Genomic DNA, 13,894 nt, shown 5'->3' with positions numbered 1-13,894 from the left:
TAGTGAGCCGGCGATAGGTAGATTATGATGATGATTAAACAGCCAGGTTAGGCCGTTTCCATCTTATACTTCATTAGCTCTTGCCACCAGGTGTGATTCACACTCTCACAACATATGCTAACTAGGGCAACCGGGAGACTTGTCGATTTGATGTTGATGACCTGTTACAGAGGCAAAAATTGCGCGCGCGTATGACGAGCGAAAATCAAAAGATAACCCCTTCCTGTTTATGCTAACCTGCTTTCCGTTAAGCAGTGCCACAGGCGCAACGGTCGGCGTTCGATTGTGCGTGGCCGCAAGCAGGGACGCGAACTGATGCGACACAGCGGCGAGGGTGTCGGCCGAGAGTCGGTTGAACTCGTCGAAGCAACCCCAGGCGCCGCACAGCGCTACTCCGCTTAGCAACCGCCCCATGCACTGGGTGTCCATGGCCTAAGTTACAATGCATACTTGATACCCGTACTTAATATGATAAACGCGAAATGTATCTATCTGTCCGTCTATCCGCCAGTCCTTTATCGTCACGGCCCATCCGTTTAACCGATTTGACGGAATTTGGCACAGAGATAGCTTGCACTCCGGAAACGGGCATAGGCTACTTTGTATCAGGAAAAATCAAAGTTTTCAAAGGTTTAAAAAAAACTTGAACCCACATTACTACCTATTATAATATATTGCTTTAGCAATAATATATATAAAATAAGGCCGCCTTTGCACCCTTTGTATAGTTTCTTCTGTATCTGTATTGTTTTCCTGTATACGAGTGTGTATGCAATAACGATTTCTAAATAAATAAATACACAAGGACGAAATCGCAGGCATTAAGTACCTATCTATTTGATACAGAGATAGCTTTCATCGCTTGATATTGATATTATATACTACTTTTATCTCGAAAATTCAAAGAGTTCCCACGGAATTAAACCAAAATGAAATTCACGCGGAAAAAGTCGCGGGCATTATCTTGTCCAATATATTTGTAAAATATAGTATTAGATATGACTTACCTCGTCACAGTTAAAGACTAATACCAAACGCCCAACTAAGCCGCCTAAAGCTTTCACCGATTCTGTTTTTCCTGTTCCAGCAGGACCAAACGGATTGCCTACTAACCCAAGATGTAGAGACTGAAAAAAGAGTTACGTATTACACAGAACAACATATCTACATAATATATCAATAGTATGTATGCAATAGCACGACGAATATAATTACGGGGATTCCCCATTAATATAAACTAAGTAGTCGCAATACATATATAAACTCACATTGAAATAGTTATTATGATAAATACATATCTATAGAGCCACATACATCACAACATCAAGCGTCTAAAAAGTAGTCAAAAGTTCCCCCACATCAAAATTGCAACAAATTGCAAAATAAGTATGTCTATCTCTTAGCCTTATCAATATACTTATAATAAAACTGTAACAGGTAAAATTCTGTACATTGAAGATATTTTGAAATTTTTTTTCGAGGGCACTCTATAATCGATACTGAACCCAAAACTGTAATTTTTTTCATTTTTGTCTGTCTGTCTGTCTGTATCACGGCCGCGCATCACGCTGAAACTACTAAATGGATTCCAATGAAACTTGGTACGATTTGAGGTCATACTATGAGGAAGAATATAGGATACTTTTTATCCCGAAATTCAGCATGGTTCCCGTAGGAGAGGGGATGAAAGTTAAAATGTATACTGAGTTGTAATTCATTAACGCGTAGTCCGATTTCATTCGTTCTTTTTTTTGTTAGAAAGGGGATATTTTAAAGATTGTTCCTCGGTCATCGGTTTTTAACCGACTGTCAAAAAGGAGGTGGTTCTTTTTTCAACATCGATTTTTTCGAGGTTTCTGGACCGATTTGCAATTTTTTTTTTAATCAACAAAAAAAGTTTTCGTGGTGGTCACATAAAAAATTCTGGATTCAACTCCTTAATCCTGATGCTGCAGGGTTACTGCCCACCTGAGTTATCAAGATTCAGGAAGTGTTCATAGTGAATTCATATTGTAGGTACCAAGCAACGACTTTATTCTCAGACTTCAAGTCCCAACTCCTCAACCCTGATGATGTAGGGTACAGCACTCCTAAACTATAATGTTTCAGTAACTGCGGATGATGGAAAATTAATTTAGGTACCAAGCATAGGCTATATCATTGATCTTCGGATCCTAACTCCTCAATCCTGATGCTGCAAAGTACTAAAGTCCTAAATCGTGGGGATTTTAGAATTTCTGATAGTGAATTGATATTTTAGGTATCAAGCAACGGCTTCACGATAACACTCCCAGTCCGAAATACTCCACCCGAGCGAAGCCGGGGCGGGTCAGCTAGTTACATAATAATATTACCTAAGTGTGATATAACATATTGTAATACAGACAGGGCATTTATTGACAAACGTAAAAAGTAAAAATAGGTCAGCTCAAATGTACTGACCAGACAAAAATCACGATTATAATAATTCAGCACATTTTGCGGATTATTTCACGCTCTAATACCTAATATGATATTTCACTAGATATGATTTTGACGAATGGGTTCCTACAGATATCTCATGACTTCCCTGGAGCAGTGGTGACCGCTGCGGTCATATAAATGGAAGGCCATGGGTTGGATTTCCGGCAGGGCTACTTATAGAATTTATTAATTTTAAATTGTCTTTGGCCAGCCAGGAGATTTTGGCTGTGGCTAGTTACCATCAAAGTCGTTCATCCAAGCAATTCAGAATTCCGGTATATAATAATATAATCAGTTTGATAAAACTGCCTGGTTAGGCTATTTCCATTTAAGACTGCATCAACTCTTGCCTGCAGGTGAAATAGCAGTTAAGGGTGAACATGTACCTATCGGAAGATAATATACGTACCTGGGTTAAAATAAGAAAGCTCTCGTCTGTGGTTTCGGTACGCACAAATTGTCCGGTACTCACACCGAGATATTCATAGGAGTATGAAATCTGCGCTAATCCCATTTTAGCCACGACTTCCTTAGTGCTTAGTAAGTAAAATCTGTGGAAAATATAATGCACTCAGTAAATTTAGCTTTTTCTCACTAGAAATAATTATTTTGTACCTCTAACCTTAGTTGCTTTTGCCATAACCAGTCGTTAGTTGCTGAGACATTATTTTCAATTAGAGCTTGAACTACTGACATATAATACGCACATTGTAATATAAGAGCTTGTCTTTTATATTTTTCACTTTCACCTTCAATTTCAGTCGATGCATAATACGAGTTTTCCTTTTCAAGATTATCTTTTAACTTGTGCAGTTCTTTGGACATAATTGCCCTCTCAGTCTGTTCAGTGAACCTAATGTTTTGTGCCAGGCATAATATTTGCGTCGGCAGCGAAAATGGATCTTGGTCTTGCAAACTGTTTGCAACTAAGCATTTTAAGGTCATGTTTCGTAGCGATGTACGTATTTCTTGCTCTAGATTTTTAAGCCACATCTAAAATAAATTTAAAAAGTACCTATTTAAAAAACTTAAGTCACTCGTTTATAGTGAAGTTCAGTCAATTATGTTAGTTAATCATCTATATAAAATATTAAACAACTAATTTATAGATAGAGTTTGAAAAAAGACATAACGTAACGGCCTACGACGCAATGAAGCGATTTTTAGTAATGATAACGTATAACGATTCCATTACAAAAATATTTTATAATCAGGGCAAAGTTAGCCGATACCTACCTCTACAGAACAATCAATATCGACTGGATGATCCAGTTGGAATGTTTCACCGTAATGGCTACACAAAGCCGTGATACATATGCCTCCAGGGCCGAGTCGTACGCCGATTATTCCAGGAAATAGTTTTTTCAAATGGTTCTGCATTACCGCCTCTCTGCCTTCAGCGCCGCCTCGCGCTTGTCCAAGTAGTTCTAACAGATCGTCGTCGCTCAAGAAGTACAATCTTGGGAAAATAGAGCGCTTCTCCTGTAAAACAAATTTGACTCTGTGGCGGACTAAGGGTGAGACAGAGTGGGCGGCACGCTTTGGGTTACGGGGCCTCTAAACCTTAAATAAGTCCAAATGTGTTCAGTAAATAAGAGTAAGCTTGGATTTAGAGGTTCCAAACAAAATTAAAGACTAAAGTTATTAATACGATATGATCGTTCCTCTATACTTAACTAAAGAAAAAAAAATCACACTCGCTGTTTTTGTGCTAATATTCCTTCATTAAACATTTTATCGTTAATTTAATAACGTCTTTATAACAACTGACATACAAAAAGGTGTAGTTAATCCACTTTGAATAAAAGATTTCGACTTTGACTTTGAAATCCATCTGGAAGTCAATCCTTAAAAAAAATCAAATTGTGTACAAATACTTTTTTACCGATATTTGAAGGACTTTATCTTTTAAACTACAGACCTAGTTCGAAAGCTTTTTAATTTCAAATCTTATTTTTTTGAAGCAATGTTCTGTAGCTGATAAATAATGCTTGAAATAGTTCTTGTTATTATACTCATGCCGATGAGGTAAGTATTGGCTTATACTTAGAGGCTGGATGTCTAGATTACGTGTTTAAGCATTGGTTTGTACAAAAAGTGTTGCTCAATGTTAATTTACATTACGTACGTCAATATATTCGTGCAGTGCTGATTGGCATGCGTTTAACTGTTCAGAAATAGCATCCAGCATCGGCTGCAGTCTCGGCGACTGTACTAGAGCTGAAAGGCGTGGATCTGACTCAATGATTCTTGTCACTTGCTTGAATCCCTGGTCTACTTTTCGGAACTTGAATCCTAGATCTCCATCATCATTGCAGAGTATGGGCTCTAAATAAAGCCACCTGAAAGGTATAACAAGGTTCTCAGGAAGAAAATTTTTCAGATGGTCCCTACTCTTTCATCTTTAGGCCCAAACTCAATTTTTTTTTGGAATTTTTGTCATGTCTGTCTTTGCACGCTGCTTCACGCTGACTGAGCTGACTTTACTGAGCGGATTTTAACGTAACTTGGCATGTAATAGTAGATAGTTTATCTACAAACTGAAAAACTATCTTATGCCCGTGACTTCGTCCGCGTGGACTAGATAAATTTCAAACCCCTATTTTACCCCCTTAGCGGATGTCTACGTTATAATAGCTATCTGAATGACAGATTTCAGTTCAATCTGTCCAGTAGTTTTGAGCTGTGCGTTGATAGATCAGTCAGTCAGTCACCTTTTCCTTTTGTATATTTAGATGGTAGGTCTGATGCGACCTTTCATATTATGCAAAAACGAGTAGCTCAACGGGTTAAGAATATCAAGATATCAAGCAGGTCCTGATTTTATCGGGATTGCACTAAGAATAACAAAATTACCTAAATGGTATCATACGAAATAAAATGCTAATAACTAGTAGACTAATATCAGGATCAAATCATAAATTATGACGTAACGGTAGGTTTTTCATACAACAAGCCCACCGATAAAATTAACTGGATGTGCCACAATAACATAAATAAACAAACATAAAAAAACAGAAATAAAAGCATTTCTTCGGAGTTATGTGCGTTTTAATTAATTAAATATCACTTGCTTTAACGGTGAAGGAAAACATCGTGAGGAAACCTGCATGTCTAAGAGTTCTCCATAATGTTCTCAAAGGTGTGTGAAGTCTACTTGGCCAGCGTGGTAGACTATGGCCAAAACCCTTCTCACTCTGAGAGGAGACCTGTGCTCTGTAGTGAGCCAGTGATGGGTTGATCATGATGAAGTATAGAAATCATGATGAGCATACCAAAAAATAAGAGCTTCAATTTAATTTTCCAAGATAAATAGTCTATCCTAAGTAGTTTAATATATTTTGGTATCTTTGATTCCGAGTTCGTCTACCTCTACAGGATGGAATTTTGTCAATATCGGTTCACCGATTGAGCCGTAAAAAGGTACCTAGGTATAGTAAACGACAGGTCGAGATAGCAATAGGGGTGGGGACGCCCCGCACATCCACACAGCCTCCACGTTAACCCGATGCGGGACAGAGCGGGTGACGTGCGGGTATGCGGGGCGTCGGCGTCCCCCCGTTTAGTACCCGATTGCCATCTCGACCTGTCGTGTACCTAATAAACAAACTTTCGTTTTTTAAACATGTTTTGTATAGTTCATAAATCATAGTTCATACTTAGGCATAATTGATCACGGGTGTTCATCAAATATAAAGAAAGTAAAAAAAAACAAGAGATTCAGTAAAAAAATTTATTAACAAATTATAATTAAGTAAGTGTGCCCTATAACATGGTTCGTTATAAAAAAAGCTTTGCATCATGCATGCTAGTTAATGAAACTAGGTATGTATTTAATATAGGTAACTACTAACTACCTACCCATATTTTTAATAAATGCATAATTTTAATTAAATTGCGACATACTAATGCGAACTGAAGACAGGGTTTATACTATACTTTTGACAATATTAAACTATTTAGTTTTCTTTTATTTATCTTAAATTACAGACATTGTGGCTAATTCCTTTGTACACAATCTCTAAACTAAACTAAAATATCACGTCTAAATCTATTGCTATCCCTTTCATAATGTTGCTTGCGGAAAAGGAAAGCACTAGATTTAGACCTGTTAATTTAGTTTAGTTTAGAGATTGTGTACTAGAGAATCGGCCCCACATTCAGTTTAATATTTTATTTAAACCACAATGATTGCTATTACAACAATAAATGACAAACTCACATTTATCTACTTTTATACATAATAACATCTTCCACACACAAGTTATTTCAATTTCTTTGGAATAAATCTTACAGAATTAGGATATACATAACACAAAACAATATTATTTTTCAAACATGCACATACAACGCGTCTTAGGTCAAACATGTACGTTTTAAAACAAATGCAGTACCTACCAGTATTCTATTACCTAGATCACTATTTACAAGGTACATAGATATAAAATACAAATGTAATTAATTATTATTTAATTAATTATTTATTACACTCAACCAATGGTACCTACTCTTAGTTTGAATAAGTACCTACCTATTACATAAATAAAACAAAAATGTTAACAATGAATGTGATGGTTTCCTCTACTACTCTGTTACTGTAATTACATTTACAGTAATTACATCTATAGTAATAAAGTCTGATCAAATTTATTTATAAACAGAGCAGTAGATATATTTTTTGTAAACAGCATTGGCCTAATATACTATCATGATTTGTATTTGGATTATTACATTTTTGCATCCACTTGCTCTATCGAAGAGGATAATAATTACATTAATACATTTTTCGATGGAGCAAATGAAACTTTCACATTGAAGTTAAATGTAATACGTAATTTATGTGGTACACGACCTATAGTTGTCGGAACGCTTTGTTATCTCAGATAGATAATAATTCATTTGTGTATTTAAATTGCTCATTTCCTTTTCCAATACAAGTAATTGTTCGTTATGGTCATTATACAGTTCCTCCATGTTTGTTAATAGTTTTAGCTGCGTTTGTGTATCACTTGCCAACTTGGTAGCTTTGTTGAGCAAAAGTTGAGCCCGCTCCCTGGAATTTGATGTTTGGTTGGCTCTATCAGAAAGAGATATGTTTGTTTGTTTAAAATCTTGTCTTAATTGCCTTGCTTTTTGTTCTGCCCCTTCTGCTTTATTTACCACATCATTTGCTTCTTGTTTTACTTGCTCTGCATCACTTTCTATTTTTAGTATATTTTTTTGTAAATCAGAGAGGCGAGAACGAAGCCCCTCAACTTCATCCATAGTTTCATTAGCTTTCTTCTGTGCCTGCTCAGTTTCTAATGCAATGGGTATTAAATCACTTTTAGCAGCTTCAATATCTCGGTTTGCCTTATCTATGGCATTGTCGGCTGCATCTTGAGCAGCTTGTGCTTCATCCAAAGCTCCTAAAACCTTGTTAGCCATCTCTAGAGTTAAATTAGCAGATTTATTGACAACGGTAGCATTTTGCTTTAGCATTTTAGCTCTGTCAAGGTCAGGTTTGGTTTCGGCTATAATGTTTTCAATATTAGTAAGCTGGGATACAGTTGAGTTAATTCGTTGAGATAATTCTGTAATTTCTTTCGGCTGAATACTTATAGATAAATTTAAGATTTCAGTAGCAAGTTGTCTTACATCTTCGGGAGTATTGTACGTTTTGGATAAAAATTCTTTTAATTCGGATGTCAATTGTTGGCTGTCATTAGTGGCTCTTTCTGCTGATAACTTAAATTCACTGGCTATCTCAAATAAATCTTTAGCTCTAGAGCGAACTGTAACAGTATCTTGTTTTACTTGTGAAACTGATCTGAATATCTCCTCTGCTGTTAATTCATGTTCCTTGATTCTGTGTTCTGTTTTATTAGCAAAGTCTAAAGCTTGCTCAGCTTTTGTTATAGCTCCTTGATCACATGATATACCACCACATTTTCCACATCCTGCTCCGCCACAAATATCGCAGGTATCACTCTCTTGACCGCACATTTTCCCATTGATATTTGGTAATTGTGAATCTAAGTGTGACAGCTGTTGTTGAAGGTCATCTAATTTCTTATCGTTTTCACTTCGAGTATTATTAAAATTATAATATTGCATTTCTATAAGCCTGTCTGTATTTTTAATTTGTCTGTCAGTATTTGCTATGATAGTCTGCACACTTTCAGCATCATCTGCTGCTTTAACAGCTCTTTGTTTGGCTTCCCGTGTCAAATTAAGCGCACCTTCTAAGTTAGCCTCCTGTAATTTAGTTGCATTATTACCCAAGTCAAAAGTTTTAGTTTTTAAGTTAGCTATGCTAGTTCTTAATGCATCTAATGTAACATTGCCCAGATTTATTTTCGATGTAATAGCATTAAGATTATCATTACTGTCCTTCACTTTCTTTTCTGCTTCACTTAGTTGATCTTGTAAACTAGATATATTTGATAATAACTCTTTAACTGTGCTTTGACCTAATTTTGCGCTTTGAAGTGAGTTTTCAACATCTGATAATTTTTTTGTCATTTCCTCAAAATCTCTTGTATATGCTCCCGTAGCACCAACAACTTTAATCTTGCTTGCATTTCCAATAGCATATTCAGTTTGAATCCGTAAATCTTCAATCGTTCGATCCCAGTTATCAAAACATTCTCCACATGCGTAACACTCAGGAGCTTCGCCAAGGTAACCTCTGGCACACATATCACATTTGTATCCGCCTATTCCAGGTTTGCAGATACATGATCCATTATCTCGCATGCATTGTTGAGATATAGAACCATACAAATTACAATCGCATTCATGGCATTCAACATTAGGATCACCCCAATGATTTTCTTGACATTGATCACATTGTCTTCCTCCGTGACCTGATTTACATTCACATTTACCAATATAAGGATTACATTGTGGTGAAGTGGATCCAACAGGATCACAGTCACAAGGATCACAGCCGGTACCCAGTGCTATTCTCCAATGATTTTCTGTGCACTGATCGCAATTAATACCCATGACATTATTGAAACAAGGGCATTGTCCTGTCGTTCTGTCGCAACTACCCCGAGTAAAGTTAGTACCCAAAACAGAACAATTACACCTATAACAAGATTTTTCTAAAGCGTTTCCATAAAAGCCTTCTTCACATAATTCGCAGTTTTCGCCTGCTGTATTATGTAAACATTGCAAACACTTTCCCGTGTAAGGGTCACAATTGCCTGGTTTAGTTATGTCTATGTTGTCACTACAATCACATTTTTCGCAGGTACGCTTTATGGGATCTCCATAATAGTTGTCTGCACACACATCACACAATAGTCCAGCATAACCTTCTTTGCAGTCACACACAACATCCTTAGTATCAGGGTCTAATTCACATCTGTCCGCGTGGCTACTTTTGTTTGCATCTCCTTTTACACCAGGGCAAGGACATAGTCTGCAAGGAATATCGACACCGAGCCGTGGATCCCCATAATATCCTTCAGTACATCTTTCACAACGATGACCTTCTGTATAATCTCTACACATTTGACATTCTCCAGTTTTGTCATCACATTCGATGGCATGTCCATTGCAATCACATTGTTGACAATTTGGGAAATTAAAATAGCCTGGTTGACACGAGTCGCAAGCACGGCCATATGTGTTTGCTCTGCATTTACATTGACCACTTGTAACATCGCAGAAATTGTCAAGGGAACCAATACTGTTACAATCACAGCGCTTGCAACCAAATTTACTGAAACCATATGTCCCTGGCGCACAACGGTCACATCTAGCACCGACAATATTTTCCACGCACTGACAATGTCCAGTATAGGGATCACACTGGTGGCTTTTCGAACCAGATGGATCACACTGACAAGATTCTGTTCCGTTTCTGATGTAAAAACCTATGCTTGCGTGATACTTTTTGCAAATTTCAGGAATATTATCTCGGTTAAGATCGTAATAGTAAGAGTCTCCACAATTATAGCGATCAAATTCTTCTCTCATGTTACTGCTATTTGATAAGAACGGTAAATCATCAATTGAGGGTATTAATACTATGGAGTCTATTAAAACCGACGCCCTGCTGTTTGAACTGTGTCCGTCTTGTCTTCCTAAGTATATACGAATTTCAGTTTCCTTGTTTTTCTCCAAACAGATTGGTGGTCGCACAAGAACACTTCGTTGGTTTGCTGGAAGACTCGTAAGGACGGTATCGTCTGCTGGACGTACGGTAGCACAAGGCGAATCTGCATCAATTGGTACGGGTCTTTTGACTAATATTGTTGCCTCTTCCCAGTTTGTATTTGATTGTGGTTCATATCTTATCAAAACATTGTAGTTCATACTTGTCTTCAAATTATTTACAACGAATACTAATGTACTACTTTCTGGAATTTTCATAAAGCCAGGACCTGTCCAAGTTTCTTTACGTCCATCTGGATAATTTTCTCTTATAACAACATGACAAATTTGACTTTGTATCGCATTATCATCAATTTGGGAATTGCACTGACTCGATTCCGCCTCAATAACAATAGAATCAAGAGCTCCTACGAAAAAGTTTTGAATAGGTTGATTACAACGGAGTCCCATTACATTTGGACGGCATTTACACTGCCCGGTTATAACGTCACAATCACGATCTAGAGAACCACCAGGATCACAATCGCAAGATAAACAACCGTCATCACTATCCGATAGTCCATAAAATTCGGGTAAACACTGATCACAATTTCGTCCAGTAACATGACGTTTACAGAAACAATTTCCTGTTGAAGGGTCACAACCCCTTTCATTAACAGTGCCTAATCTATCACACGTACAAGATTGACATCCATCAGGGTTTTGAGGGTCAAATTTCCAATAGCCGTCTTTGCACCTATCGCATCGTGCTCCATCTACATTTGATTTGCAGAGACAACGCCCTGCAGTTTTGTTGTTAATTAGATCCGTGTCATCATCGCATAAAATTTCTTTATCAGTTGTTCCTTCAGGGTCACAATCACAAGATTTGCATATATCGGGACTTTGTATATCTAAATTAGGGTCCCGGTAAAATGTTGGTTTACATCGTTCACAGTTGACTCCCATAGTATTATGTTGGCAATTATCACATACACCACCACTTGTTTTGCCGGTTTTATTATATACAGCTGCATCAAAGTGGCACGTAGTAGCATGATTATTGCAGGTACATCGTACACAAGCATTAGAAGTTTTTCCAACTGCAGGTTGCCAGGGTAAATCATTATAGAAATCTTCACAATATTCACAATTTAATCCACGAGTATTATGAGTACATTCACAGCGTCCATGCACCATATTGTTTTTGGAAGTAACTTCTGGCAAAGGTAAACAACGAGATGCATGACCATAACAGGAGCAGGAACCGCGAACTGTCATTTCATATATAGAATAATAATATTTTTCTTGGATTTCAGGTCTATTATCAAGTAAATCATCTCCGAGAGTGTGAAGCTTAGTGAAGTTAATTCTTAAATTAGTCATACGTAGTAAATTTTGAACTTCTTCGGAGTACGGGTTTACCACGTTGATGTTAGGAGGCAAAACTCTAAATATAACTTCTCCTTCAGTGGATGGCGCAACTCCTGAGTAGCGAGACTCGCACACAACCTCCGTGAGGCTGCGCTGAGTGTGTTTCGGAACAAAAGGAAAAGCTTCGTCGCAGTTGTGTGCAAAGTATTGATAGACACGCCAAGTTTTGCCGAAGTCGAACGATCTCTCAACTAACATAGCAGCCGGTCGAAATGTTTTAAACTGAATTATTAAATGTGTAAGATGAAATTCAGCTTCCATGTCGAGTTGTATTGTAACGTTTTCCTTTCCATTCTCTGACTGCCACCAGGATTTGTTTCGAGTTCCGGGATGATATTTATAAATAATGTTTTGTATTCGATGATTAAGATGTGGATTGTTAATCGTGTTATTTGTCGAATCGCACCAAAAACATTTCTTTCGGTCTTCGAGATGTGATACTATACAAAAACGTTCTCGTCCATGGCTCCCGCACGTCGATGAGGCGGAGAGTCGAGCCTCGCGTCCGATAAGTAGATTGCCCGTGGCAGGATAACACGAGCTTAGTTCACAGGCACGGTCTAGTATTCGCGAATTGACTCGTAAACGGTCGCGTTCTCTGTTAGACACAGCGGTCCCGCCGGCTATTAGCACGGAGAGAATAAACAATGGGGCGCGTAGAGCCATGGCGCGGTCCGGGCCCACCGCGCGTCGCTCTGTGCACTGCCGACTCGAGCGCCTCCGCCGCGCCACTCTCGCGCAGCCCACTTCCCCCGCTTCACCCGTCAAAGCTACTATTGTACAGAGCCGCACTCGGATCATTCATCTCGCTTCGAAAGCATTTAGAGTTCCGTAATTAGACAATTAATAAGGAGCCTTTATGATATAACATATAAAATTCTGTAACAAATAGGTGTAGGTGCCTACCTAAGTAGAGCCACGCTCGTTTTAGGACACTGTACCTATCTCCAAAAAAAAGAACTCTTAGGATCATTTCGTTGTCTGTCTGTCAAGACCCGTCAAGGGAATCTAAACCTTCACTTCCCATTGACTTAGAATCATGTTTAATAGGTAACAATGTCTTATAGGTAACACAAACAAAGAAAAAATCCAAAACGGTGAATTTGTGATTAGGTATAAAAAAGTTTTATTTCTTGTACGATGGTACGCATTCCTTCGTGTGAGATTCCGACGCGCACATGACCGGTTTTTTTAAAACTACTTAATGTACTCGATACAAAGTTGTAAGTATTACCTATAATATCTTGTACGGTGATACGGAACCCTTCGTGTGCGAGTCCGACTCGCACTTGACCGGTTTTATTTTAAACATTTCTTTAAATTTGAATATGTAGCAGGAAATCGAATTCATAGTGTAGAGCAAAACTATTGTTTTTTTTAAATATAGATAAGTAAATATAGGTATAGTTAAGTTTCACTGGAGTCACGGAACCCTTCTAACTGTTCCACGGAAGCCCTGAGCTTCTCTCAGGAACTATCTCTTTCAAAGATCAAATTGACCTAGAACTAGAAAGAAGAGTGACTTGTGCCTGGAAAAGGTACTGGTCCCTAAAAGAAGTTATGAAAAGTAAACACTTCCCTATAGCAGTCAAAAGGAAAGTATTCAACATTTGTATCCTCCTATGCCTGACCTATGGCTGTCAAACTTGGGCCCTCTCCCAGAAAAACTTGCAGAAGCTTAGAACTTGTCAAAGAGGAATGGAAAGAAGTATGTTAGGATTCACTTTAAGAGACAGGAAGAGAGCGAATGACATAAGAAATACCACTAAAGTGCAAGACATACTTGAGACAATTAAAAAGTTGAAATTGCGGTGGACAGGACATATGACAAGGGAAAGCAACGAAAAATGGACACAGAAAATAACTGAATGGTTACCTCGAGATGGACAAAGGAAAAGAGGGAAACAAT

General features: G+C 37.8%; 2 protein-coding genes across 2 annotated transcripts in view; both read right to left on the bottom strand.

Moving 5' to 3' along the window:
* Positions 1 to 13,894, bottom strand: part of btv (dynein cytoplasmic heavy chain beethoven) — a 66,779-nt gene that overhangs the window by 31,491 nt on the left and 21,394 nt on the right. The window contains exons 26-31 of the mRNA XM_034969665.2: positions 4,592 to 4,805; positions 3,700 to 3,945; positions 3,086 to 3,456; positions 2,873 to 3,014; positions 1,008 to 1,127; positions 238 to 432 (exon numbers count right to left, since the gene is read on the bottom strand). Of these exons, the coding sequence (XP_034825556.2) occupies positions 238 to 432; positions 1,008 to 1,127; positions 2,873 to 3,014; positions 3,086 to 3,456; positions 3,700 to 3,945; positions 4,592 to 4,805 (1,288 nt within the window). The remainder of the gene's footprint in view (positions 1 to 237; positions 433 to 1,007; positions 1,128 to 2,872; positions 3,015 to 3,085; positions 3,457 to 3,699; positions 3,946 to 4,591; positions 4,806 to 13,894) is intronic.
* LanB1 (laminin subunit beta-1) lies at positions 6,183 to 12,700 on the bottom strand. The gene has a single exon (XM_034969582.2). The coding sequence runs from the start codon at positions 12,649 to 12,651 to the stop codon at positions 7,300 to 7,302; it is 5,352 nt and encodes a 1,783-aa protein (XP_034825473.1). The 5' UTR covers positions 12,652 to 12,700; the 3' UTR covers positions 6,183 to 7,299.

Source organism: Maniola hyperantus, chromosome 6 (genome assembly GCF_902806685.2).
Source record: "Maniola hyperantus chromosome 6, iAphHyp1.2, whole genome shotgun sequence".
NCBI lineage: Eukaryota > Metazoa > Arthropoda > Insecta > Lepidoptera > Nymphalidae > Maniola > Maniola hyperantus.
Note: the sequence above shows the minus strand (reverse complement) of the source record. Positions and strands in the feature narration are given on the sequence as shown.

Excerpts from the sequence above, each read along its gene's own strand:
- LanB1 (XM_034969582.2), bottom strand. The coding sequence starts at position 12,651 with ATGGCTCTACGCGCCCCATTGTTTATTCTCTCCGTGCTAATAGCCGGC.